The sequence below is a fragment of the Cucurbita pepo genome, chromosome 14, assembly GCF_057944985.1.
Source record: "Cucurbita pepo subsp. pepo isolate OVF chromosome 14, ASM5794498v1, whole genome shotgun sequence".
NCBI classification, from domain to species: Eukaryota; Viridiplantae; Streptophyta; class Magnoliopsida; order Cucurbitales; family Cucurbitaceae; genus Cucurbita; species Cucurbita pepo.
This window is the reverse complement of record NC_141811.1, coordinates 9950604-9978107: the sequence shown is the minus strand read 5'-3', so window position 1 is coordinate 9978107 and position 27504 is coordinate 9950604. Positions and strand designations below refer to the sequence as shown.

Here is a 27504-nt window from a genome sequence, read left to right as displayed (position 1 = left end):
TTTAATATATATATTAATCATATAAATATTCAAAATCTTAAAAAAGTATTTGATTCAAAATAAAAAAAAATGATTTTCTAAGTTTATAATAAATGAATCCGGCCAATTTTGTACATAATTTATGAATATGGATTCAACTTTGTATGGAATTTTTGTTGGCTTAGATTCATGAAACACTTGTAGAAATGGCCAAATCCAGATTAAGGTTCAATGCGAAGCAACTTTGCTGAATAATAATGCTCTACAAAAATTCCATATTTATTAACCTATCTTAAAATGTTGTATTTGATAGGTTAGAAAGAGGTCAAACCGAAAACCATAGAACAAGGCTGAATTGGATAGGACATAGTCGCAAACCAATCATTGAACCAGCTTCAACATTCAATACACAAACATGTACGATTGGGCACTTGTTGTGTGTGAACCCAACGGTGCAATCAAAGGGTGGAAGCAACCCGCCGCAAAAACCTTATCCACTCTTTTCCAATAAGCCAATTCATTTGGGATTCTTTAAGTTATGTGTTGTGTATTAAAATAAGAGTAGAGAGAAAAACTAAAAACTAAAAAGTGATAATCTATTCAATTGAAATGTGTCTATAAATTTTGCACGGTTATCAAAATAACAAGAACTAACATCATCAAACGCTTAATCCATACGATAATGGAAGAAAGTATGATGGGATCGATGTATATCTAATCCTTCATTGACCCGACACTCTTATAAGGAAGAACAAAAAGAAAAAAAAAAAAAAAAACACAAAGTATTAAAGGCAAGAGGAAGGAAATTGTTTGCCAGAAGCAGAGCCCGGCACATTGTGACAAATGGAAGTTGGTTGGCCATCACCTTTGTAGGAGAGGTTAATGTCTTGTAATACTATGCTTTCACATGAACAAACTTGGCTGCATTCAAAACTTACTGCCACTTGGGATGTTGAACTTCCCCTTATGCCTTCATATCTCACGTCTCGAATCTGCACTTTTGAGTTACTCTGTCAACCACAAACCACATTTTATTTTAGAATCATTCCCCCTTTATAGTTTTACTAAAACAGAACTCCTATCAAATTTGAATATATATACCATTTTATCTTCCTTGCAATCAGGGCAATATTTCTGATCAATGATGATAGGATTTTTTACATCCTTCATTTCGAGATTGAGAAAAGCGATCTTGCTAACAAAACTAGAAAATGAAGATGACCATGTTTTGATCCTCACACCGTTGTCTGTGCCAACAAATGTGGAGTCTCTTATTGTGACTTCAGAGACATCTTCTTCATTGGGGTACTTTCCGAGGCTACCGATACTAATTCCATGACCTGGACCACACTGGATGTCTATTATGTTGATGAATTTACTTCCAGGGCCTAGAGAGATGCAATCGTCTCCGGTGCGAATCACTGAATGCATAATATTGATACCACTTGACTTGGAAACGTGAATTCCATCTGTATTGGGGCTATCTGCTGGAGCTATCACTGTAACGTGATCAAACGTGACATCACGACATCCATGCACACCAAAATGGAAGAATTTGCTATTGGACGATGTTATCTTTGAAATTCTTGCAGTGTTGACACTAGAAAGTTTCATCGACTACATTGAATCAAACGTTAGATTATACATATGCATATTTTGGTGTACTTTTAAATGTAAAATGATAGCATCATTTAACTATCAACCTAACAAATGAATTTCTTTTTTATCACTTAAACCTAAAAATGGACTTACAACTGGACGGTTAGAAGTGTCGGAAGGCCAAGCTGAAGAACCGCCGCCGTTCAAGCTGCCAGAACCATCAACGAACAAGTTGTCGACTTTGGAGATACTTAGCCAGTATCCACCAGTGGAGAAATTCTTGCTGACAGGAGCCAACATTTCACCATGAATAAGCAGACCAATGGATACTTTGCATGGACCTTCAAGCACCAACGGCAAAATCAGGAATCTCCCCGCTGGTACTAAAACTACACCATGTCCGTTATGTCCACAAGCTTCTCTCCATGCCTCACTTAATGCCTATACAAATCAAGTAACCTTTTATGTCTACTTTCAACAAAATAGCTTAAATTTTAAATTTTAAATTTACTTTTATTAAGAAGAATAAGCCAAAAACAACAATTTTTTTTTTTTTTTTTTTTTTTTTTTTTTTTTTTTTTTTAGTTTTAAAAATTGGATTTGGATATTTGAAGACATGAAATAGATAAAAATAATAATAATAATAATAAATAAATAAATAAAATTTAAAAAAAAAAAAAAAACTTAAAAAACTCTAATCAAAATTGTATTCTAATTCAAAAATGGTATTTCTAAAATAATGCTTCTAAAGATTCTATTTTTAAAAGAAAAGTACGGTTAAAAAAAATAAAAATGTCATGGAAGAATATCGTAAATACATAACAAAAGGTTGTTTGAATTGAATTTTAAAATTTTACCTTCCTGCTTTCTGTTTTCCCAGCCGCTATTCCACCAAATTGGATGATATTGAACTCTTTAGATTGAGAATAACATTTAGGAATGGAAAGTAAGATGATAAAGAACACTAAGCATTCGATATTGAATTCAAACTAATTTTTCTCTTCTCTCTAAGAGGCTTTCTTCATTTTTATAACAGAATTTTAACACCAAAAAAGGAATGGCAACTAAGGATTTATTCTTGCATTGCAATTCATGGAATTGAAATTTATGTCAAAAACATCTTTTTTTTATATTCTTAATTCTCATCTCCTTCCTAAAACTCCTAACAGTTCTACAAATTACTAAATTTGTGGGGGCAAAGTTAAGAGATTTCCATTGATTTATAATAGATCCATAGCGACCACTTTGGAAAAATATAGAACCTCCTCGCTAGTAGCTCTTAAATTAGTCCGCCTCTATTATTTGTATATGATTGGCTTAGTGTCATACTCAAAAGTCTACAAAAACGAATGTCACGGTCCAGTTTTCGAGGTTTTGAATCAAGGATCACATGACTATAAAATTTTGTACTAGCTTGAAAAATAATATCAGATCATTTAAAAGACGAAAACAAAAACATTTACAAATCGAAGTGTTTAAAAGTTTATTGCAAAATAATGACTAAGGAATAGTGTACAAAATTAAAGGACAATAACCCATGACACAGAGGATTAACGCCCCACGATGACCCTCATCTACGACTAGGTAGCTCTTGAATGCTTCCCCACCTTGACCATCAATCATTAATCCCCTAAAAAAGAAAAGTACTTTTTGGTTAGTATAAACATACTTAAGTAAATAATCTATTTGTAGACTGTAATCACACCGAGTAAGTTATTACAATCTTTCATGTGGACTTTAGGGCCTGGAAGTTATTCATCTTTTATGGCATCATGGATCTACTATACTACATATCTAAGTTTTTTTTAGGTGAACTAACTTTTTAGTTCTTCCACTTAACTAGCTTACATTGCCATGGGAGTGAATCATCGATATCCTAGATTTGGGTGAGGCGACCTCATCACAATCATCTCATAGAACATTATGATATCATCTCTCTGGACATTAAGTTTAACTAACAACCTTTTACTAGACCATAAAGTCAAACTAAATATGGGAGATTGCCCGTATGCTACAAAGTTTACCTGTGTGGTCCCTTGTCCCTTCTTAGGATGAGTTTACGAAGTTGCACCCCCTACACCTATCATAGTCAAGCTAATTGTATGTAGCGATGTAGCGACGTCTAGAGGTCAATAGTTGCCTAAGTGTCATGTGAGGCATGATTATGATCCTCATTATAGTGTACCTATTCGTACTCATCATTGTAAAAGGGGAAGTAGCCCGATGTATATGTACACACAGAATGTATGAGATCCCTATAATTTTTAATCTATAAAATATCTTTATGACACAACCCAAAGTTTCGTTCACATATTACTATAAGTGATGTAGGTGCATTGGTCTTCCTACATTCATCATCACTAACATTAACTAGGGTTGTCTTCCTACATTCATCATCATAAAACATCCATTTCCTTTTTTATATTTATAGATTATTTGAATTTTTATCACAAATTCATCCCTTTCGATTTATTCTATTTAGAAAACCATTTCAAAAACTAATTGCATTAAAAAAAAAAAAAAAATCTATTTTTAGAAATTTGTGATAAATATTTTTCTATCATACATAAAATTTATTTAATAAATACGTGAATTAAAGAATTTTAAATTTTAAATATTTATTAAATCCACAATAAAGTTTATATCTAATAAAAAAAATTATTTTTAAAAAAGAAAAATCTTATATGAATTCGTCTCTCCATCTGGTTCTCCCGTTCCCTACCTCATCACTCATTCTTCCTCTTGGCCGGCAAAGCTGTAATGTCCTTTGGTAGTAATCACTCGTGTGCATCAAGGTGTTCCTTGGCTCGTTAGTCCTTTCTTCCATGGCGTTGTAATACCTTATCTACATGCAAAAATGTGAGATTTTTCGAAATTATCCTTTTTCTTAAACCCATCCTTGTCGGCATTATTATTACACATTCTGAAACCATACTAAACTCGTTGAGCTCGACGTCATCTTCCCAAAATAAAGGTCGTGTTAATCCTCTGCGTGTTTTCTCGTCTTTTGCTTACTGATCGAAGGTCTCTGTTTCGCTGGCGTTTATGTCCGATGAGACAAAACTGTCACGACCCGATTTTCGAGGCTTCGAAAAAAAGCCGAATCGTGACTAAAAAGACAAAACGAAAACAAATAAAAATAAAAGAAGATAAAATTGGAGATGAAAATTTGATAAAATTTAAAACAAGAAAAAGGAGTCAACGACACCAAAATTAAATAAAATTAAAATAAAAAATTTCAAACTCGAAATACAATTATGAAGAAAAATACAAGACTCCAAAAACTTACAAGGGACTGACGCTCCGGAACAACATCCCTCTGTGACTGTGTAGCTCTCAAACACCTCCCCGTATTGACTGGTACCTGAAAAAGAAAAGGGGAGAAAGGGGTGAGTATAAAAAAACTTAGTAAGCAGCCTATTTATAGGCTCTTTTCACATCCTTATCTTGGTAGGTATCCACGGTCTTTCTCGGGTTTCTAAAGAGAGTGATCTAAGCTACAACTCTCTTTTCTGTATCTTAAAAGACTTTTCCATCTTATGTAGTGAAATGATCAGTGTCCTGAGGTGAGGCGCGACCTTATAAGAAAATTTGAGGGGATCGTATGGCTGGATCTGAATACGTGACTCTCTCTGAACATCATCCGTGGAGGTTAGCTGACGACCCTCACACGGGACCATACATCCACTAAACGGGGTGCGACCCCCTGTGTGCCGGTCAACTACTGAGTCATCCTATGTGGCTCCACCTCCCCCGCTCAGGGACGAGTTTCTACAGTCCAGGAGTCCTGTTCAGAAGACCCCTTAGCTATCACCACTAGGTTTGGGCACCTGTCACACTTCCCTATCCGGATCTGCCAAGCTCAACGATCACCGTACCGGAGCTCTGTCTCGACGGTATGGTATCGGAGGAGAGAGGGAAGTGGAGGTTCTGATGACACTCTCTACACTGCTCAACTCTAGCGGGCTACCTACAGTTACTGTGGTGACCTATTATTCTTTTTAGGGTGAAACTTGGTGGCTTAGACTTGGATTCATGTATCTTTAGAATTCTCATGCCTAGTCTCACAAACCTGTCGGGTTTGAAATTCTGGGCTCTGGATCCGCCGGTAATCATTTCACGAGTCTAATTGCACGGTATTCTAGAGATCCCCCAATCTAGGGTCTCGTCTAGTCTACTTAGTCACAAGCACCCTAATCTAAGCTCATAATTTCTTCCTATTCATCAACAAAGATAACACAATCAATCATCATGCATAAGAATTAATACGCAGTAGTTCATGCAATATTAACAAACATGCTCAACGGGAAGATAACGTTCATCTTTACTTAGAGCGCAGATTTCACAAGTTTCCCATTCTCCTCATGCATACATACTTTATCAGAATCTCAATCAAACAGATTTAATAAACATTTCATATCTAGCTTTCCTTAATCATTTCTTTTTTTCGCAGTTTTCATACTAATATACTAGGTCCAGCTAGCTAAGTTAATGGGTGGAAGCATGCATGCTTGTTCCTAGCGGTTCTCACAAGTACTGCTTGTGGGAATCCAAATGGTTACTTACATGGTTGACGCGTGCCTTTCCAAGCTCGAATGCCAGAAAAGATTCCAAAAATTATGGAATTTCCTTGATAGGTCCTAATTCACATAAAAATAGGGTCAGAGTTGAAATCTGGGCGAAAAACAAGCAAACGGAGGTCAAACGGGTGAGAGAATGGGGTCCCAAGCGCCGTGCACGCGCTAGCAGGTTCCCCACACGCGCCGGCACACGCTCACACACGCAACCTCCACGCGCAGGGCACACGCGCGTGCAGTGCCGCGTTTCGAACCCCAATGGCCGCGGACTTACCTTCAAATTTTCTGAGCGCGACACGTGGCGCGCAGTGTTTGGCGGGAAGCGTCGGGTTGGACCGCGAGTTTTTGAACCGGCTCGGTGGGCGTACGGGTCAACCCGAATCAGAGCACGAGTGGAACGCTGCCACGTGACGCACGTCGGCTCTGTCGCGCTCTTCCGTTTGCCGGTCGACGCGTGGCGGTCTCTTTCTCTCTCCTGCGTGTGTTTCAAATTTCCAGATGTTAGCATTTTCGCGTTTTTGATCTATTTTCTTCGAATTTTCTTATCTTTCAATCCGTAATGCAGATCAACAAAGTTTCTTCACAAAAATTGTAGATCTCATATTCTATCGTCCGATTCTCTTCCAAGAACTTCAAGAAATCTGTGTGAATCTTATTTTAGTTACATACCTCAAAAACTTCAGATTTAACGCCTACAAGAAATCTCGAAGGAAAATATTGGTAATCCGTTTGTCAAATGGTCAAAGGAAAATATTTAATCAAACTAATTAAAACGTGTAAAGAACGAACAGGCTTTTATCTAACTTCTTCTCCTTTCTCCTTTCTCTCTCTCTTTCTTTTCTTTTCTTTTCTCTTTCTTCGTAGAGCCCAAACAACCCGACCCCTTGGGTAAGAGTAGGGGCAAAATGTCTCTTTTGTCCCTATGATGTTTTTTTTTATTTATATAAAAATTCGGGTATTACAAAAACCGTTCGTCTTCTATCCTTTATATCTTCATTTCGTGTTTCCTTTCCTTGCAGGTGAGGTCTGAGGGTTTGCTGAAGTGTAGAACTTTAGGTATGGTTGTAGGTTTGTTGGAGGCGCGGGTTCTTCGGCGCTTGCCAGGAAACCCGCGTTTTCCGGTTACTACGTAACTTTTTTTATTTTTGAATTCTTACATAAATAGATTGTGAACCCCAACTTAAAAGTATATGACCTTATTAATAAAAAATTTGTCGTGTTAAAGGGCTAAACTAGGACTAAACCCTAGGTGTAAAATGACCAAAACGCCTCCATAATAAAGTACATATGGTTTATGACCTAGATGACCTCTAAATGAGATAAAACTTTACAAGAGGCTCAATTTTATGATTTCTAAGGATTATGCAAAGTTTCAAAGTAATTAAAATAGGTTTAGGTTCTAAACAAAGATTAAGGTGGATAATGACCAAAGAGCCTCTGCCAAGACCTTGTGATGTCTTTAAGACCTAAATGGATTCTAAATGTTAAGAAACTTTATATTAGAACATGTTTCGGTATAAACCAAGACTTAGACGAAAATGAAGAAACTACTGTTGGGAATTATCGCTTCATTTGCGTAATGGAAACATTGGAAGCGGCTTTGATTTTATTTAGAATCAAACAAAACAAAAAGGTTAAGCAAACTTACTTGGAAGAAATATGTAGAAAGTTATGGATATCTTTAATCTACTCACTCCAGCTCTTCAAACGTAACAATCTCCTCTACAAAGTCTTCGATTGTAACGACCCTAAATTTTTCTACTTAACCTAAGGTTGCTTCCATACCTATAACTTGAACAATTAATGCAGAATTTAACTCTATTGAAGCCTTATCATAACTTAAACCTAAGTAGAACTCTCGAATCTAAGGAAAATTTGAGAATAATAACTTAGAAACTTTTACCTAAGGATTTCAAGCAAAATTCTAACTCCAAACCGTTGTTTCAATGTGATTTTTGTTTCTCTCTTCCAAGCCCTAACTTTTCTTCTCTTTTCTTTCCTTTTTCATCTTTCTTTTTTTCCCTCTTCACTAATCCTCTAATTAATATTTAACCAAACGGCTAATTAGGCAAGGATGGTCGAAATAACCATTTATCCCTCTGGTTGACTATGAACAAATTTTCCTAATTTTTCACCATTTTCTTTTGTATTTTTCTTGAGTTTCTCAGATTTATCTTAAATTTTTTATTCTTCTATGTCATCTTGAAGTTCAGTTTGTAAGACTCTCAATAAAATCTCTGAAGTTAAAAGAGAACAAATTGAAAAATTAATCCTCGTCGGAACTCTATGTTACAGCCCTAGACATAGACATGCAAGTTGTGTTGCGAGAAACACGTGAAGCCTTAGATTTAGGTATTTAGACTATGTCGCTGGAAATAATTGAAGCCCTAGGCACATGTATAATGACTCAAGTTGTGACGGGGGATGCTTGAAACCTTTGACATAGGCCATATCATGGAAGACACATGGAACTTTAAATATAGGTCAAGATCGAGTTGTTCACAAGATGCCACAAGTCTCCCTAGGAGGTGTCTAAAGGATAAAAAACAAAACCAAGAACGAAGAACCATGATCAATAACTCAGAACCCATGACAAAACTAAGAACTTCAGAACTTAAAATCTGGACAAAAGTTCTAGGATAAAACCATTTTTATGTACTTAAAAATCATTAACAGAATCTATGGATTGGTTCTTCGAATGAGAACCAAGATATGTGCAATCCCTTAGTATCCACTATGAAACTGAAAGAAAATAACTGAAGGGGAAGGAGTAGACACACTAATTAATTTTATCTCTTTTTGTGGTGTTTTGCTAACTTGACACCTTCTTATATAATAAAAAGCTACAAATTAACTACCACTCCTACAAATTTCACTCCCTAAACATTAGTTCCACTTTTCTACCCTTTCTTTCACGATATCCCCAACTTTCTTTTATGGAAAAATAAACAACAAAATAAAATAAATACTCAACTATTTTTAACCAAAAACTTATGAAGCAAAATAAATAAATAATAAAAAACAAGTTTATAACCCATCGTCACTCTTCTAAACTTATTTAACTATGTTGAATCGAATTTCTCGGAGCCAATCTTCTTTCTTAACTCCAAGAACTGTTGGCTTGCTAACGGCTTTGTCAGAATATCCGCCAATTGTTCATTTGTGTTCACATATTCCAGTTCAATAGCTTCAGTTTGCACACATTGGCGAATAAAATGAAATTTGGTATCAATGTACTTGCTTTGATCATGGTAAACAAGATTTTTAGCCAACGCTATAGTTGACTTGTTGTCAACATTAAGCTTGGGTTTTACTTGCAGTTGACTGATGGTACTCAAAATCCTACCCAACCATACTCCTTGACACATTCCAATAATTGCGGCTATATACTCAGCCTCGCATGACGACAAAGCCACCACCTTCTGCTTCTACGATACTCAGGTTATTGGATTTACTACCAAATAGTACAACACTGTTGAAATTAAAAGCCGCTCTGATACCAATTTGTTGAAACAAAATTCGCTCTGATACCAACTTGTAGAAAATAGATGCTCGCTCTGAAACTAACTCGTTTAGATAACTCTTACGAAGCTGTGAAGGAGGTGTCGAGAGGGGAGAGATAAGGAGACAAAAAATTCTCAAAACCTTTTTCTATTGCTCTGTACTTCTTTTTTTTAACTCTATTACTCTTGCTCTACTATTAGAACCAGAAACAAAACTGATTTATAAGTTTTCTAGAGCTAAAAATGGCCATCAGACTCCCACATTTTCTCACACCACTGCTTCCTAAAATAAATGTTTTAGCCTCTTCACTCAATTTTCAAAACCAAAAAATAGAAACTACTTCTTCCTTTTTTTTTTCTTCAGTTTATTCCCAACAAAACTCCCCCATAAACTTAAATGTTCCATTCAATGGTTCCACCTATGCTGTTTTCGTTTTCTCGAGCTTAGTCGTGGTTTCTTCAATTTTCTCTCCTTGTCCTCGAGCGGCAAACTAAGGTTGTGCTTCTCTAATGAGACTTCATTTGGATCTTCTCGAGAATAGTCCATCTGAAACACCAACTCTTCATTTCTCCCGTTCTCAACCACGCTTGACTCAAACATCATGGCTTCATTCAGTTTACTTAATTCCCTTTGCAAGTCCACAACGACATTTACAGCTAGCATTTTTGCTTCCTCCATTTCGGCTTTATCACGAGTGAGTATCTCAATCGTGTGTCGTAAATTCACTGCCTCCTGTTGGATTTGATTCAGGTTCACGTCGAGTGAGTCTCTTTGATGAGTCAGCATCTCTATATCTTTCTCCTCCCACACTAGCTCGTCCACTAGAGCCTCAATCTTCATTAACAAGCCATTCAATTTCTCCCCACCTTCTTCAACTTTCTTCATAAGATCAGAGATTACCTTCCCATTCTTTTCCTTCTTCTATCTGAGATAGAAGAAACTCTCACTCAGCTCAGCCACTTCCTTCTCTAACCTTTCAACTTTTATTTCTAATTCTTTTTTTCTTCTTCAATTTTCATCCTCTTTCTTCTTTCTTCCTCAAATTGTCTTTCCAGCCATTGGAGCTCTCTCTCTTCGAGCTTGGGCTCTCTATTATTCGATTGTTCATCTTTATTCGATTTTCTTGTCTTCGCTATCAGGATTTTGCCACATCTGTTGTGCATCACCTCATTTTCAACAGTTTCTATCGCCTAACGACTGTCGCTATCGTCTTTCGCACCGCCGTCTCCTTTTGTGTTCGGCTCTTCATTTTGGGCCATTAAGAGAATGCCTCCATTTGTTGCGTCATCCAAGGCTAGGTTGATGGTTTCTTCCACCTTTTTTTTGGCTCGAAAATCTCTCGCATAATGACCCATTCTACCACAATTGTAACATCTGTCGGAGTTACAATTATTTGCATAGTGGCCATATTTCTGACATTTGTAACACTGGATGTTGGAATTGTATCCTTGACCGCATCCTTGATTGCATCCTCTTCCACGCCAATCTGCTTGGCTCGATAGTCTCTTCTGATTATAGATTTCTTCGTAACTATTGCCTTGACCACCTCGACCATTCCCGCAGCTTCCACGATCTCTACCTTAAAATTTTTTGTGAATAGAGTACTTTTCCATCCCTTATTGATACCTTCGTCTGAAGCGCTTGATCGAGTGGCTCCTCCTTCTTTTTCTTACGTTGCTCGTGTGCCTCGAGAGAACCGGCGAGCTCATCGACCGTGAACTTTGCTAGGCCCTTCGACTCTTCTATTGCACAGACAACATTCTCGAAGTTGTCGGTTAATGACTTCAAGATTTTCTCCACAACCCGCGTCTCGGGTAACATTTCTCCGTTTCGATTTAGCTGATTTGCCACGGTTTGTCCACGTGTAATGTAGTCAGATACATTTTCTGACTCCTTCATCTTCATGCTCTCCAACTCGTCACGTAGAGTCTGGAGAAGTGCCTGCTTGACTCGGTCGGTTTCTTTGAACATCTTTTCTAGAGTGTCCCACGCTTCTTTTGAAGTAGTTGCCCTTGCAATCTTCTCAAAGCCCGACTCATCAACAGCTCGGAACAGCATGTATAATGTTGCCTTATCTTTGGATCGTGCTTCCTTTAACGCCTTGTTTTGCGCTGCCGTATAACCCGTGGTATCATTTGGTTCTTCGAAACCTTCTTCGACCACCTCCCATGCGTCTTGAGAACCGAGAAGAGCTTTCATTTGGATGCTCAAATTCTCGTAGTTCGTCTTCGTCAATCGTGGTAGCAGCATTTGTCCCATCATGTTCGCCATCGGCTCTGATACCAATTTGTTGAAATTAAAAGTTGCTCTAATACCAATTTGTTGAAACAAAATTCACTCTGATACCAACTTGTAGAAAATAAACGCTCGCTCTGAAATTAACTTATTTAGATAACTCTCACGAAGCTGTGAAGGATGTGTCGAGAGGGTAGAGACAAGGAGACAAAGAATTCTCAAAACCCTTTTCTATTGCTCTATACTTCTTTTTTAACTCTATAACTCTTACAATGACAAACAAAACTTTTCTATTGCTCTATACTTCTTTTTTAACTCTATAACTCTTACAATGACAAACAAAACATATTTATAATTTTTCTAAAGCTAAAAATGGCCATCTGAATCCCACGTTTCCTAACCCATAAAACCATTACTTCTGCAATAAATGTTTTGCCCTCAATTTTAAAACCCAAAAAATAGAAACTACCTTTTTTTTTATTATTATTTTTTATTTTTTTATTTTATATATATATATATATTTTATTATCTAAGTTTATCCTCAACACACTCCAATTGTTTTCTTTCTATCAACAATATCCCCAGCCATATCACTACCGCTAAATCCTACGAGCTCTACATTCGACAGCTTCTTATAAACACAACCAAAATTTAGAGTACCTTTCACATACCTCAATATTTGTTTTACTGCGGTGAGATGTGAAGTTGTTGGTGTCTCCATGTATCTATTCATCACACTAACTGAGTAGGCTATGCCGGGCCGGATATTATCCATATAGCGTAAACTTCCAATAACACTTCTATAAAGTGTTTTGTCAACCGCAGGTTCTCCATTCCCATGTTTGCTCATCTATATTCTGTGTTCCATTGGAATCGAACAAGGATTGCACTCCCCCATTCCTAGCTTCTCTAGGATTTTTCTTGCATATCCGACCTGACATAAAGTGATTGATTCAATTCTTTGTCGTACCTCAATACCCAAGTAATAGCTCAAAAGTCCAAGATCGCTCATCTCAAATTTCTGGTGCATCTCTTCCTTGAACTAAGCTATAACTTGTTTGTTTGAGTCGGCTATGATTAAGTCATCCACATATGTGCCGATTATCATTGCTTCAACTCCATTAATTTTCTTGTAGAGAGCATATTCATGTGGACATTTAACAAAACCAAGTGAATGCAAGCATTGATCAAGTTTAAAATTTTAGGCCCTCGGAGCGTATTTTAATCCATACAAGGCTTTACGTAGTTTTAATACCATGTTTGGATTTTCCTTGTCAATGAACCCTTCTGGCTGAATAACATACACCTCCTCTTCTAACTCGCCATTCAAAAAAAATTGTCTTCACATCTATGTGATGTACTTCCCAGTTCTTAATGGCTGCATAAGCAATAATTAATCTCACTATTTCTAACCTAGCCCAAACTGTTGTGCATATCCCTTTGCCACGAGTCTCGCCTTATGTTTCATGATTTCTCCATCTGAATTTTTCTTTAATTTGAAAATCCGTTTGATGCCGATTGCTATATGATTCTTCAGAAAATCTGTGAGTTCCCACATTCTGTTCTTTTCAATGGAGAGAATTCAGACTTCATGACATTCCTCTAGTTTTCATTCTTAGCAGCTTCCTCATATGAGGTTGGTTTCTCTATAGAAAGAAAACAAAGGCCCACTGCTTCGTTTAGTTCTGTATAAATATCTTTTAGAGACCTGAATTTTTTTGGGATCGACGAGCTTGATGATGATGCATTTGAGGTATTGTCTGGCATTCATAAAGTTGAGGACGAATTTTCCCTTTGTCTTTCATTTGGATCAACTTCGATTTGCTCAATATTCCTCTCCTCTATTCTACTATGTTTTTCTGAAATTTGAACGGTGAAAGTTCCTCTTTGTTCATCATCACCGTTTTTAATTTCTTCCAAACATCACTTTTTCTCCTCTTCAAACAACACATCCATGCTCACCATAATTCTATTATTTTGTGGATCCAATAGTCTGTAAGGTTTGGTTCCATCTTCATATTCTAACATAATTGTCTTCACACTAATATCAGCAAGTTTGGGAAGGTGTGCATATATATTCTTGGCATGAGCAAGACACCCGAAGATTTTAAAGTGATGAACCTTCGGTATCTTTTTCAAACCATGCTTGATACGGTGTATGTTGGGAAAGAGATATTGAAAGAAATAGGAATAGATCAAAGCTGCAGTGCTTAAAGAGTTCCACAATTCCAATATTTATAGGCTTATACACTAACCAGAAATAGTAAATTATGGAAATCCGAGATAAATTCAAATCTACTAACAATCTTCTAAAATCTTGGTACTTTGATCACTTTGAATTATATCTCAACTACTTTAAATCATATCTCAATTTTGATACTTTGAATCATATCTCAACGCTCCTCCTTGATTTAAAGTTGCAGATGTCAAGTACAGAGCTTTTCTTTTAACAAAGCTTTCGTAAGTGTGTCTGCTTTAACCCGTATGATGTCTATCTCAGCTTGTATACCTTTGTTTCTTTGTCTTTCTTTATGAATCCCTCTGGTTGTGTTACATAGACCTCTTCTTGTAAATTTCCATAGAAATTTTCGTTTGGTAAGTCAACCATATCTCATGTTCCATTTTTCTCAATGGACTGCATCTCTTCTACCATGGCTTTCTTCCACTCTTCTTTTTCTGTTGTTTCTTCATAACTCATAGGGTCTGAAACAGTAAGAGCAAATTGACATGATGCATATATGTCAGCTAAAGATTCATACTTCCTTGGAGGTGTCTCATCCGAAAGTTCTTCAAGCGAAGAGTTGCTATTTAATGATGCTGAAGATGATGAATTTCACAAATTTTGTGTTGCAGTGGAGGCACTAGGAGATGCACTGAAGTTGACCCTTGTCTCTTCATTTGGAGAAACTTTAACTGTAATCTTTTGCTGCTCCTATTCTTTACTCCAATCCCAACTCACGTTTTCATTAAATATTACATCCCTTCTAACTAAAATCTTTTCACTAAAGAGGTTGTATAATTTATATGCCTTTAATCGAGTACAATAGCCAATGAAAATGCATTTTTCAGATTTTTCCTCAAGCTTTTGACGAGTTTGAGGATCTTTCAAAGCATAAGTAACACAACTAAAAACTCGTAAATGACTTATAGATGGTTTCCTTCCATGCCATTTTCATAAGGAGTTTGATTTATAACAGTCTTTGTTGGTAAGAGATTTAATAGATAAACAGATGTTGCTACAACTTCTGCACAAAATTTGTAAAAATAAAAGCTCGCTCTCATACGAATTCATTAAAATAACACTCACGAAACTGTGAAGGAGATGTCGAGAGGGGAAAGACAAGGAGACAAAGAATTCTGAAAAACTTTCTTTCTATTGCTCTGTACTTTTTATTCTCTACACTTTTGCTCTTTGCTCTTTTGCTTACTTGCTCTGCTTTTTTTTTACAAGGTAAAACAAACTAATTTATAGGTTTTCTAAAGGCTAAAACTATCATTATGTCATAATTTTCTAACTCACTCTTCCTGAAATAATTCTCACTATTTCTCAAATAGTTATTGACCTTTCAATTTTCGTTTTGGCCTTTTCCTTCCACGACTAAGTTTCAAAGCTTACTAAAATTAACAAAAAATAAAACTACCATTTTCATTTAAGTTTATTCCAACTAAACTCCTCCATAAACTTAAATGCTCATGCCATCTGTCATGCCAATCATCTTCTTGTATTTGTCAAAAAGTACTTTCGGTAGCGGTTTTGTAAAGATGTCCGCAACTTCATTCTGACTTGCCACATGCAGTAATTCCACGTTTCCTTTCTTCACATTATCTCGGATAAAATAAAATCGAACGTCAATGTGTTTGCTTCTTTCATGGTTCATTGGGTTCTTGGCCAACTCAATTGCTGTTTTGTTGTCAACTTGTATTACGGTTGCACCTCGTTGCTTTATCTCCATCTTACTCAACAAATTTCTAAGCCATATTGCATGACACACACACGAAGATGCTGCTACATACTCAACTTCACACGTCGAGAGTGTCACGATCGGTTGTTTCTTTGAAAGCCAAGTAAATGTTGTGTTGCCCATGAAGCATACATAACCCGATGTACTTTTCCGATCATCTGTCTCCGCACTAATCACTGTCAGAGTAACCGACTAACTTGTAATCTTCTGTTTTTTCGTAGAGTAACCCAAGTGACACCGTTCCTTGGATGTATCGTAGGACTCACTTCAACGCCTTCCAATGTGAATAAATTGGCTCCTCCATGAACCGACTTATTATGCCGACACTTAATGAAAGATTTGGCCTTGTGCATGTAAGATAGCGAAGGCTTCCACCAGGCTCTGGTACCTATTTGCATCTACTCATTCTCCTTCATCGTACTTAGAGAGTTTTGTGCCTGGTTCCATTGGTGTAGATACCGGGTTGCAATTTTTCATCTTGTACTTCTTCAAAATCTCCTTTGCATATTTCTCCTGTGATATAAAAATACCTGTCTCTCCTTGTTTAACCTCCAAACGGAGGAAAAACTTCAACAAGCCCAAGTCTATCATCTCAAATTCTCATGTCATTGTGCGTTTGAACTCTTCTATCATTTCCTCATTCTTGCCTGAGAAGATGAGGTCATCGACATAAAGAGCGACAAGTATCACATTACCTCCACTCTTCTTTGTGTAAAGTGAATGTTCATGGGGACATTGCTTGTACTCGTAGTGCTTGTTTCAACTCGTAAAACGCCTTCTTCAATTTTAGTACCTTCTTCTCTTCTCCAATTTTCATGTACCCATGAAGGTTGTTCGAGGTATACTTCTTCTTCAAGCACACCATTCAAGAATGCTGACTTGACATCCATTTGAAAAATCGGCCATTTGAATTAAGCTGCTTGTGAAATAAGTAATTGGAATGTCTCCATTCTAGCAACGGGAGTAAACGCTTCGTCATAGTCGATTCATGCCTTTTTCTTGTATCTCTTCGCAACAAGTCGCGCCTTGTACCGCTCAATCTTGCCTTGAGCATTCATCTTTTTCTTGAATACCCACTTCACACTTATGGGTTGACTTCCTTCCGATAATTCTTGTTAGTTTGTTTAATCTTTTATTACAGTTTTAGTATTTGTGGCTAATAGACAGGGAAGTTATTAGCAGTTGTTGCTGGAAAGTTATTATAGGTTATTAGCAGTTATTTAGTTTTTTTCTGTCTCCATATGTACAGTGCAACAAGTTGAAGTATAATGAAGTTGGTTTTGCTTATTTTTTCTGTGTGTTGTCTCTTTCTTGTATGAGTGTTTCTGACATTTGGTATCAGAGAGTGGTTACATGCCAAAGATCATGCCGAGAAATATAACAACACTAGAGAGAGGAGAGTCGTCGAAGTCTGCAACAAAGGAAGGTCTGGTATCACTCCAATACCCAACGTTATCGAGAAAATATGGGTAGCACGTGGCTTGAGTATTATATAAAATACCCAGTAAGTCGCCCCACTGTTGGGGTTAAGCATATATTCATACATCCGGACACAAGCACTCACACACAATACACCTACATGCCGCACACGATACACATACATGACGCACACAACACACATACATGTCGCACATAATACCCATGCATGTCGCAAAGTGTTAGAAGAACGAAGCTGAGAGAGGGGTTTGTCTTCCATTCCTTCCCATGGCCTTGGGCCCTTGCCTTGTCCGGGCGGGGGTGGATGCATGGTAATTTCCCACACATGGCCCACATGTGTGACTGTGGGCCCACCAGGCGAGCTCGCAAGCGAACTCCCTAGGCCTGGCTTGGTCGGGTATGTATGACATACAATACCGGACGCCATGGACAAAGAAGGGCCTGCATGATATCATGGCGAACACAATATCGAATATACGCATCCATACCATCAGTAGCATAATGGGGAGTGCCCCAAGTACATAACCATAGCGTGCATGAGGTTCTTAAGGTTTACCTCCATGGCATTACACATACGACGCTCCATCCCCTCGCCGCATTACATAGCATAACCGGGTCCACATTAGGCAAGCATAACATAACATAACATAACCGGGTCCACATTGCGCAAGCATATCCTAGCATACTAGTCATCTTATTCATGGCATGTGGGGTTCTCATTACAATCATGACTTGTCAATCAAGCTCATCATACATACAGGGCGACAAAATGCGTCACAACATCATATTCATAAACATGGCATGCATAGCAATTCATTGCAAGAATCACATACATAAACAAAGCATGCATAGCATTTCACGGCAAGAAACATCTAACCTAGCATACAGCAACAACATATGGTGCATGCAAGGGCCACAGGGCACGCACCAACATACATACATAACTAACGCCAACAGTAAGGTTACTTACCTCCTTGGCCTTGGCCGAAGTCACCCACAATGCTAACTCCAGCGCCTAACTACCTCCTATAAGATAACACGATACACTTAGAGCCCTTTCACAACTAGCTCTTATGCCTAGCTACCAAGGTACGTCCCTATCACAATCTATTTTATCACAATGGAGTTATACTGACCTCAGATGGCTGAAACAAGGGTGGGAATGGCTCCAGAAGGGTCAAAAACCTAGAAACCGGTATGCTATTCGGATGTCGAGCCACTGAGCCGCGCCGCCAAGCCGCACAGCCGAGCCGACCTAGCCGAGCCGCTGGTGGAGCCGAAACCGACGAGCTGCGAAGAACCCTAACGAGGGTTTCTGGGCGCACCTCTGGTTTGGGCCGAAAAGGAACGAGGCCCAATGGTGGTGTCTGAGCGCGGCCTGCGAGGTGTGGGCTGCACGCCAGCCGAGGGTCGACCCGCGCCCGCCGCTTCGTCTTCCTCGCCCGAACGCCTCAATAGCCCTAATCGCGGGCTTGGCTGATGTCACCTGTGGAAGCGTCGTCGTTTGTCCATCACCAGTGGCGCGTCTGTCCCTCCTTGCCCGACGTACAATAGCGCCTGCTCCTACCTAAAGCTCGCGGCATTGTTGAACCCGATCTGAAGTCTCGTGAGGTTTTTGATCCCTCACCTAAACCCTTCGGCTCCTCCCTCACAGGTATGACAGTCACTCAAAAAGGAAAAGACGGCTACTAAGGTACCTAGGGTTTAATACGCATTAATACGCCTCGGCTGGCAAGGCATGCCTCACCGAAAATCCCATGATTTCCGGCGAGATTTAAGGAGTTTCCTTTTTTTTTTTTTTTTTTTTGCCTTTTTGAAACCCTTACTGTTACATGGATGTTGTTTTTGTTAGCAGAGAAAGAGACAGCAAAAGAAGCAGGCAAAGATAAAAACTCTAAAGACTGAGTTTGAAATTATGAATATGAAGGAGTCCGAGACTATTGATGATTATGCAGCAAGGTTGACAGGAGTTGTTGATAAAATACGTACATTTGGAGACAAGTTTGAAGAGGCATACTTAGTGAAAAAAATTCTCCGCTCAGTACCTCCTAAGTTTCTTCATATTGCATCGGCAATAGAGCAATTTTTCGATTTAAAGATGATGACCATGGATGAAGTCATCGGTCGTCTTAAAGCATACGAGGAACGGATCGGTGGCAACAAAGAGAATGTTGAGCATGTCTTATTGATTCAAGGAGAATGGAAAGCAAAAGAACGTAGCGACAATGGAGGCCATAGCCGAAGGCGAGGTCGCCGTGGTCGCTGGAGAGGGATTGGTCATGGACGTGGAAACGACTCGTTTCATCAAGAGAAGAAGGCTGACAAGAGCAAGGTAAGATGCTAAAATTGTCAAGGCCGAGGCCACTAAGCCTTAGAATGTCGGAAGGTGAAGTATTATAATTGTCAAAAGATTGGCCATTATGCATCCGACTGTAGATCGAAGAAATGGGAGGATCAGGCGCACTTGGCTGAGACGCAAAGTGATGAGGATGAGCCAGCCTTACTTACAGCATAAGTTTGTGAAGTCCAAACTCTCGGTTCACCAGAGTTGACGGAGATGGCTCTTTATGAAGAGAAGGTTGTCCGGAAGAAATTGAGAAGAAAAACAACACTGGTTCCTAGATACGGGAGCCAGCAATCATATGACTGGTTGTCGAAGTTGGTTCTCGAAATTGAACAAGTCAGTGACCGGCACGGTCAAGTTTGGAGATGGATCACTTGTAGAAATAAAAGGACGTGGAGATGTGAAGGCTGCGTCTGTGAAAAAAACAGAGAAGATGATCGATGAGGAGAAAATCAATGGCTCTGTGAAGATTGAATCGGAGAAAAAAATAGAGAAGCGAGAAGAAGAGCGATGGCGAGAAAATCGTTGGCGCTGTGAAGTTTGAATCCGAGGAGAAGAGAGATGGCGTTGTGGCGGAGGTCCAGAATGTGGTAACGGAGGTAGCGAAAGAAGAGATAAAAGATAAGGAGGTCACCTGTGACGGCGAGAAGAAGGAGAAGGAGGATGGAAACAATGGCGGTGCTATTGAAAAACAGGTCGCCAGAGAAACGAAAGCAGAGAAGAGCGGGGAGAATCATCAGGGACTCTATTGGGAGACGATTCATCACCAGCAAATGATTTATCACCAAGAGACAATTCATCACCAAGAGACGATTCATACATCTCATCAAGTCCAAGAAAATTTCGATCATTAAGAGAAATTTACTCTGATTCTATTGAGTTGGATGAAGAAGCTGGGATGTGTTTTCTTTCACTTGAGGAGCCAAATTCATATATGGAAGCAAGAGATAATGAGAAATGGCAACAAGCAATGCTAGAAGAGTTGTCTGTTATTGAAAAATTGGCATGTGGGAGTTCGCAAAACTACCAAATGGACATCGAGCAATCGGGTTGAAATGGGTATATAAGTTGAAGAGAAATCCGGATGGGGAGATTGTGAGATATAAAGCCCGGTTAGTCGCAAAGGGTTTTGTCCAGAAATATGGAGTGGACTTTGATGAGGTATTTGCACATGTTGCAAGGCGTGCCTGGAATGCAAAACAGGATAATTGCTTAAAGTCTCTTGGATTTCAAAAGTGTCCTTTAGAGCATGCTATGTATACACGTTGGAAGGAAAATAAAATTCAGATAGTTGGAGTTTATGTTTATGATTTAATTATTGTCGGGTCAAGCAAGGATGATATTTTAAGCTTCAAGCAACAAATGAAGAAGTTGTTTGAAATGAGTGACTTAGGATTGCTGTCTTATTATTTGGGAATAGAAGTTAAACAAGATGTTGATGGAATCAGGTTATCTCAGTCGAGTTATGCGGCAAAGCTTTTGGCAAAACTTGGAATGATGGATTGTAATCCGTGTCATGTTCCTATGATGCCGAAAACAAAACTAAGCAAAGTGAGTAATTGTACATCTGTTGATTGCACTCTTTATAAGAGTATTATCGAAAGTCTTCGTTATTTAGTGAACACACGACCTGACTTATCATATTCCATTGGAGTTATGAGTCGTTATATGGAAGCTCCGACTATGGTTCATATGGCAGCTGTGAAGCAGATACTCAGGTACGTGAAAGGAACTATTGATATTGGATGTCATTATGTGAAGGCAAAGCAAGTAGAAAATCGCTTAATCGGATATAGTGATAGTGATCTTGCTGGAGATATAGATGATCGAAAGAGCACTACAGGGACATTGTTTTTCTTATATGACAATCCAATTACATGGACTTCAAAGAAACAAAAAATGGTGGCACTTTCGTCCTGTGAAGCGGAGTATATTGTGGCGACGTCAACTGCTTGTCAAAGAATATGGTTAGGACGTTTACTAAAGGAATTGCATGGGAAGGAAGTAAATCTAGTTCGTTTAAATATCGATAACAAGTCTGCTATAGCATTAGCGAAAAATCCAGTTCATCATGATCGCAACAAATATATAGACATGAGGTTCCATTTCATTCGTGAATGTGTGCAAAAAAAGAGAGATTAAAGTGGATCGTGTAAAAACTGAGGATCAATTGACTCGAGCAACCAAACGCCCTTGCTTATCCTTTAGGTGTAGCAGGCGGTCCTTTAAGAATATTGAGTAATCTTTTTCTGTGAGTTGCCCCATACTCAATATGTTGGTCTTAAGGTCTGGTACGTAATAAACATCTTGGATTGATCCCATTACACCATTCTTTTGCAAGAAATCTATCGTACCTCGGCCTTTGACCTCCACTTTTGACGCATCTCCAAATGACACATGACCATCTTCAATCTTTTGCATCTCTCCTCCTTCTTTTTCTTACGTTGCTTGTGTGCTTCGAGAGAACCGGTAAACTCGTCGACTGTAAACTTCGCTAGGTCCTTTGACTCTTCTATCACACATACAACATTCTCAAAGTTGTCTGTTAACGATCTCAAGATCTTCTCCACAACCCACGTCTCAGGTAACATTTCTCCGTTTTGATTTAGTTGATTTCCCACGGTCTATACGTGCCTAACATAGTCAGATACATTTTCTGACTCCCTCATCTTCATACTCTCCAACTCACAACGCAGAGTTTGGAGACGCACTTGCTTGACTCGGTCGGTTCCTTTGAACACCTTTTCTAAAGTGTCCCACGCTTCTTTTGAAGTAGTTGCCCTGGAAATCTTCTCAAAGCCCGACTCGTCAACAGCCCAGAACAGCATGTATAATGCTGCCTTATCCTTTGATCGCAATTCTTTTAGCGCCTTGTTTTGCGCTACCATATAACCCGTGGTATCCTTCGATTCTTCAAGACCTTCTTCAACCACCTCCCATGCATCTTGAGAACTGAGAAGAGCTTTCATTTGGATGCTCTAATTCTCGTAGTTCGTCTTCGTTAATCGTGGTAGCGGCATTTGTCCCATTATATTCGCCATCAGCTCTGATACCAATTTGTAGAAATAAAAGCTCGCTCTAATACTAATTTTTTTAAATAACACTCACGAAACTGTGAATAAGATGTTGAGAGGGGCGAGACAAGGAGACAAAGAATTATGAAAAACCTTTTTTCTATTGCTCTGTACTTTTTGTCCTCTACACTTTTGCTCTTTGCTCTTTAGGATAAGTTAATTATTTAAATAGGTGAATATGTTGAGAAAGTAAAATCACCCCCTCTTCACCAAAGTCAAATCTCAATTCTCTCTCTCCATTATTTTTAGGCGTTTTTTATTTTCTTCCAACAACTTTCTTCTCTCTTCCCGTGAAACGATTTCCTCTCACACCAATTGTGAAAAGGAATTTCCCATTGCCGATGGTCAAAAAACAACAAGTGGTATCAGAACGTGGTTCAATCCATCGGTGGTATATCATTACGGAAGAGCCAACTTTATCAACAGTCAAGTTGAATAACTCAAGTGGTTAGAGCGTCGACCTAACAACACACAGATCTAAGGTTCGAGTTGAAGAAAATGCAAAGCGTGAAAATACACAAATCATGGGGCTCGCCAACAGCATCACCACTCTCGGTGGGAGCATCAGTGAACGACCTAACGGTAGAAGAGGTGACAAACGGGCTTTTCAACCGCAAAGTCGGTAAGAAGCCATGGAAATCTTGCGGAGGAAAGATGGGGAAATATAGAAGGAGTCGACCAATGGCGGGGCCGATCTAGTGCTCGAATTGTGGGAAGAGAGGTCATCATCGGGACAGCGAGGTCATTGCTGATGACGGTCGGGGGATGCCTGGGATATTCTGGGGAGAGGCGGCAATGACGGCAGTCTACCTCCTAATCGTTCGTTCACCAACGCGAAGCCTCGAATGGAAGACGTGATTGACGCAAATCACAACCCAAATCAATTCACGGTGTGGAGTACATCGTCACTGAGCGGGAAGAAGGAGGAGCCCAACATCAGAACCATCACCGCCGCCAGCAGCTGCACCCCCTGAACTTGTGACGTGTCTTGGAGTACATCAATTCACGTGTCTTGTGACGCATCATCTTCTGGTAGTGGAACAACGTGTTTGACGCTGGATGCCGATCACAATGATATGATCTGGTGGCCAGGTACCGGAGGATGGAAGACCTAGTGGGAGGAGGTGAACCACCTGAACTGGCGCCGCACGAACTCGAACAAGATGAACCGAACTGCATGCCATCCGCGCAGATGAACCGAACACCTTCACCGAAGCAGAAAGAAACCCGTGCTGGCTGAAGGCAATGCAGGAGGAGATGACATCCATCACTGAGAACCAGATATGGAGTTTGGAGGATATGCCGCCGGGACAGCCAGGACAAATGGGTCTTCAAAGGGAGAAGTTGTGAAGCACAAGGCCGGCAATCGTGGCACATTTCTCTTGGGAGGTCCACCACATGGACGTGAAGTCTGCTTTCCTGAATGGAGGTCTAAAGGAGACCGTCTACGTCCGACAACCACCTGGCTTCTTATACAACGACAACCCGGTAAGGTACTGCTCCTACACAAGGCACTTTACGGGCTTCAGCAAGCACCACGAGCCTGGAATGCGAAGCTCGACAGTACCCACTACAACAAACCTACCTTTTAATAGCTTTTGAGAATAGCATTTTGTGTGCATCGCTATTAAAAGTAAAATAATAATAATAATAATAATAAATAAAAGAAAAATAAAAAAAGAAAAAAACGGGTAAGGAAAGACCGGACGGCTACCATTTGTTTTCACAAACCCTAAAAACTGTACAAGGGCACGCCTTGTTTTTTTTAATCACCGACTATTTCAATCAGGGTTCCGTTGATCCTCAGTTTTTTTATGTGTTTTCTTATGGTTGTAGATGGTGAAGAGAATAAGTGAATATTGCTGCGATGTGGACCATAGTAACAGAGGTTTTGGTTACGATGGCGCTGATGCTGATTTTGGTTGCCGAAGGGATGGACCGTAGTGATAGAGACTTTAGTTACGATGGTGCTGATTTTGGTTGCGGAAGGGATGGATAGGAACGATGTATACAGTCCTTGTTTGGATGCGAAGATTCAGAGATTAGAGAGATTTACTTTTGGCGCAGCGTTTTCGTCGAAGGAACCATTCTTTCAGGATCAGATTCAGTTTTCTCCTTGCGATAAGCGTCTGGCTTTGGCATTCAAAGTCCTCAACTTGCTGTGTTCAGGCCTAAAGTCAACCAGCTAACTTTCCTCACCATCCATAGCACAGCCTTCAATCCGGTACGTTTGTGATTTATATGTTAGTTTCAGTACAAAATGAACATCTTCGTACAGGGAATCATTACTGTTTTCCTATGGGAAAAGTAATACTAATTGCACTTCGACTCCAATTCTAATTGAGCGTTCTTGTTGTTTGGCTTCGTGTAACAATTACTACTTTTATTGTTTCATATGTTTTCTGTTACTAGATATTGTCGTGATTTTATTGATACCATGTTTGTTATGCATAATCTGAATTCGTGATTTTATTGATACCATGTTTTTAATGAATGAAATTGCAGGATTAAGTGAAAATGATATTTATTATTTTTCCTTTAGCAGAGCTCTCTCTATTCATTTGGTTGAGTTTGGTTGGTTTAGGATGTCTAGTTTTGAGTGCTCGTGTGTCATTAACTTCCAGCTCGTTAGCAGTTGATAAATGATTTGAGTTATTATGATGTATTAATGTCACTATTTGTGTTGGGTGCAGCTGAGTTGTTTGTAAATGGAGAGATCGTTCAAAGGTTGTCAGAGAGACAAAGAAGGGTGGAGCCACAATCACGGTGAGTTCAAGATAGATCGAGGTATAATGATAGGACCCGCTTTGTGAGACGCAGAGAAAACATGAGGCGATGCATGCCATTTGATAAGTCGAGAAGATGTGCAAGTGACTAGAGGGGAAGAGAATCTGGAATCAATGAAAAGGCAAATTGGAAAATTTGCTATATATATAATCAATCCCTCTGCTATCTAAAATAGTGTTTCATGCTCAGTAGATGGTAACTTTGGTTGTTGACCTGGAGAAACTCCTCAATACTAGAAACTGCACAAGGAATGTGAAGGGAATGTGAAGACTCCTATATCAGGTATCGTGCTGACATACCTACTTTTGATTTTTGCTTCTGTTGTTTTTACTTATCGTCTTGTTGAATATCACAACAAAGGAGAGAGCAAATGAATTATAAAGTATGAGAATACCACAATAAGGATCCCATGACCTACACATATAGAGGTACAATACTTACAAGACTTGCAATATAAAGGCATGACATGATTGCGGTCCGAGATAATCGAACATCAATGTAAATAATGGAGAATAATTTATTTTGTATTGTTTAGAACAACTTTTTTATACTATGAAATTATTGAATACTCATTTTGTAATGTAGATAGATGATGAAGTTTCAATTGTGAATGAAAATTATAGTATATAATGTGAAACAAAGTAATTGAGGTGTGGATTTAGCTAAAAATGAATTTTTAGAAATGAATTTATTTAATCAAAATATAATTAATGAAATGATATTTAAATAATTAAATGATCAAATAACGTTCTTATAGCATAAGATTAAAGCTATAAATACTATATTATAGCATTAAAAAAATGTTATAATAAATTAAAGATAGCATAATATTTTAGCTATATTTAACATATTATAAATTTAATAAAGCGGTATGAAAAGTTTTTATAACAATGTATATCAGTTATAATTTTATACTCTATTATAGCATCTATTATAGCTATAAAAAACGCTATAAAAAGTCTTAGACTTTTAATAACATGGGTTGTCACGACGTACGAAAAACGCTATAAAAAGTCTACGATAGCATTTTTCGTATGCTATCGTATCTATTATTTCTTGTAGTGACCCTACTGTCACTGAAGTTCAAGCGTTGTACTTCTGAGCATGGCATGTACACACACGACCACGACGAGCAGCGACTGATTGTGGGAGTGTACGTCGACGATCTCATAATCACTGGAGGCGACATGGAAGTCCTTGGAAGATTCAAGAGGGAGATGTCAAAGAACTTCAAGATGAGCGATCTCGGCGTACTCAGCTACTACATCGGCATCGAAGTGTAACAGAGTACTGCCGGCATCACCATCTGTCAAAGTGCGTACACAAAGAAGTTGTTGGACACTGCTGGACTAGTAGACAGTAACCCTATAAGAACGCCAATGGAGGCCCGACTCCAGCTGAGGAAGGCCGGCACTACGACGGCAATGGACTCCACCAATTACCGCAGCATTGTCGGAAGTCTACGCTATCTGGTAAACACTCGCCCTGAACTTGCTTATTCCGTTGGATACGTGAGTAGGTTTATGGAAGCACCTAGGGAGGAGCAGCTAGTGGCTGTCAAGCGCATCCTGCGCTATGTAGCCGGAACCAGAGGCTGCGGTGTAAGATACTGCGCAGGGAGAGGAAAGGAGAAGCTTGAGCTGGTCGGCTACAGTGATAGTGACATGGCTGGCGACGATGATGATCGTAAGAGCACCAGCGGGATGATTTACTTCTTCTCAGGTGGTGCAATCTGCTGGCAATAAACTAAGCAAAAGGTAGTTGCTTTATCTTCTTGCGAAGTAGAGTACATTGTCGCTTCGACGACAACAACACAGGGGATCTGGCTTGCGCGACTGATGGAGGAACTCATCGGAAAAGAAGACGATCCACCAATGCTTTATGTGGACAACAAAGCTACGATCTCCCTGATCAAAAATCTAGTTTTGCACGACCGAAGCAAGCACATAGAGATCAAGTTTCATTACATTAGGGAGTGTGCAGATCGGGGGCTTATCAAGATTGAC

The 27504-nt window shown here is 39.0% G+C and overlaps 2 protein-coding genes across 2 annotated transcripts; both read right to left on the bottom strand.

Annotated features, from left to right (window-relative positions):
* Positions 1-764: 764 nt before the first annotated feature.
* LOC111810460 (exopolygalacturonase-like) lies at positions 765-6663 on the bottom strand. The gene is made up of 6 exons (XM_087117603.1): positions 6430-6663; positions 4868-4942; positions 4301-4423; positions 1732-2019; positions 1081-1596; positions 765-989 (listed from the first exon to the last, which is right to left on the bottom strand). The coding sequence occupies exons 1-6, from the start codon at positions 6661-6663 to the stop codon at positions 765-767; spliced, it is 1461 nt and encodes a 486-aa protein (XP_086973729.1).
* On the bottom strand, positions 4176-13982 carry LOC147789535 (uncharacterized). Its single transcript, XM_087117336.1, has 2 exons — positions 4868-13982; positions 4176-4688 (listed from the first exon to the last, which is right to left on the bottom strand). The coding sequence occupies exon 1, from the start codon at positions 11928-11930 to the stop codon at positions 11235-11237; it is 696 nt and encodes a 231-aa protein (XP_086973462.1). The 5' UTR covers positions 11931-13982; the 3' UTR covers positions 4176-4688; positions 4868-11234.
* Between the last annotated feature and the right edge of the window lie 13522 nt (positions 13983-27504).

Coding starts and splice junctions, on each gene's coding strand:
- LOC147789535 (XM_087117336.1), bottom strand. CDS start 11,930: ATGGCGAACATGATGGGACAAATGCTGCTACCACGATTGACGAAGACG.
- LOC111810460 (XM_087117603.1), bottom strand. CDS start 6,663: ATGCTAACATCTGGAAATTTGAAACACACGCAGGAGAGAGAAAGAGAC. Junction 2,020..4,300: donor GAGGAAGAATGAGTGATGAG/GTAGGGAACGGG, acceptor TGATTTGTATAG/GCATTAAGTGAGGCATGGAG. Junction 990..1,080: donor ATTGCAAGGAAGATAAAATG/GTATATATATTC, acceptor TGTGGTTGACAG/AGTAACTCAAAAGTGCAGAT.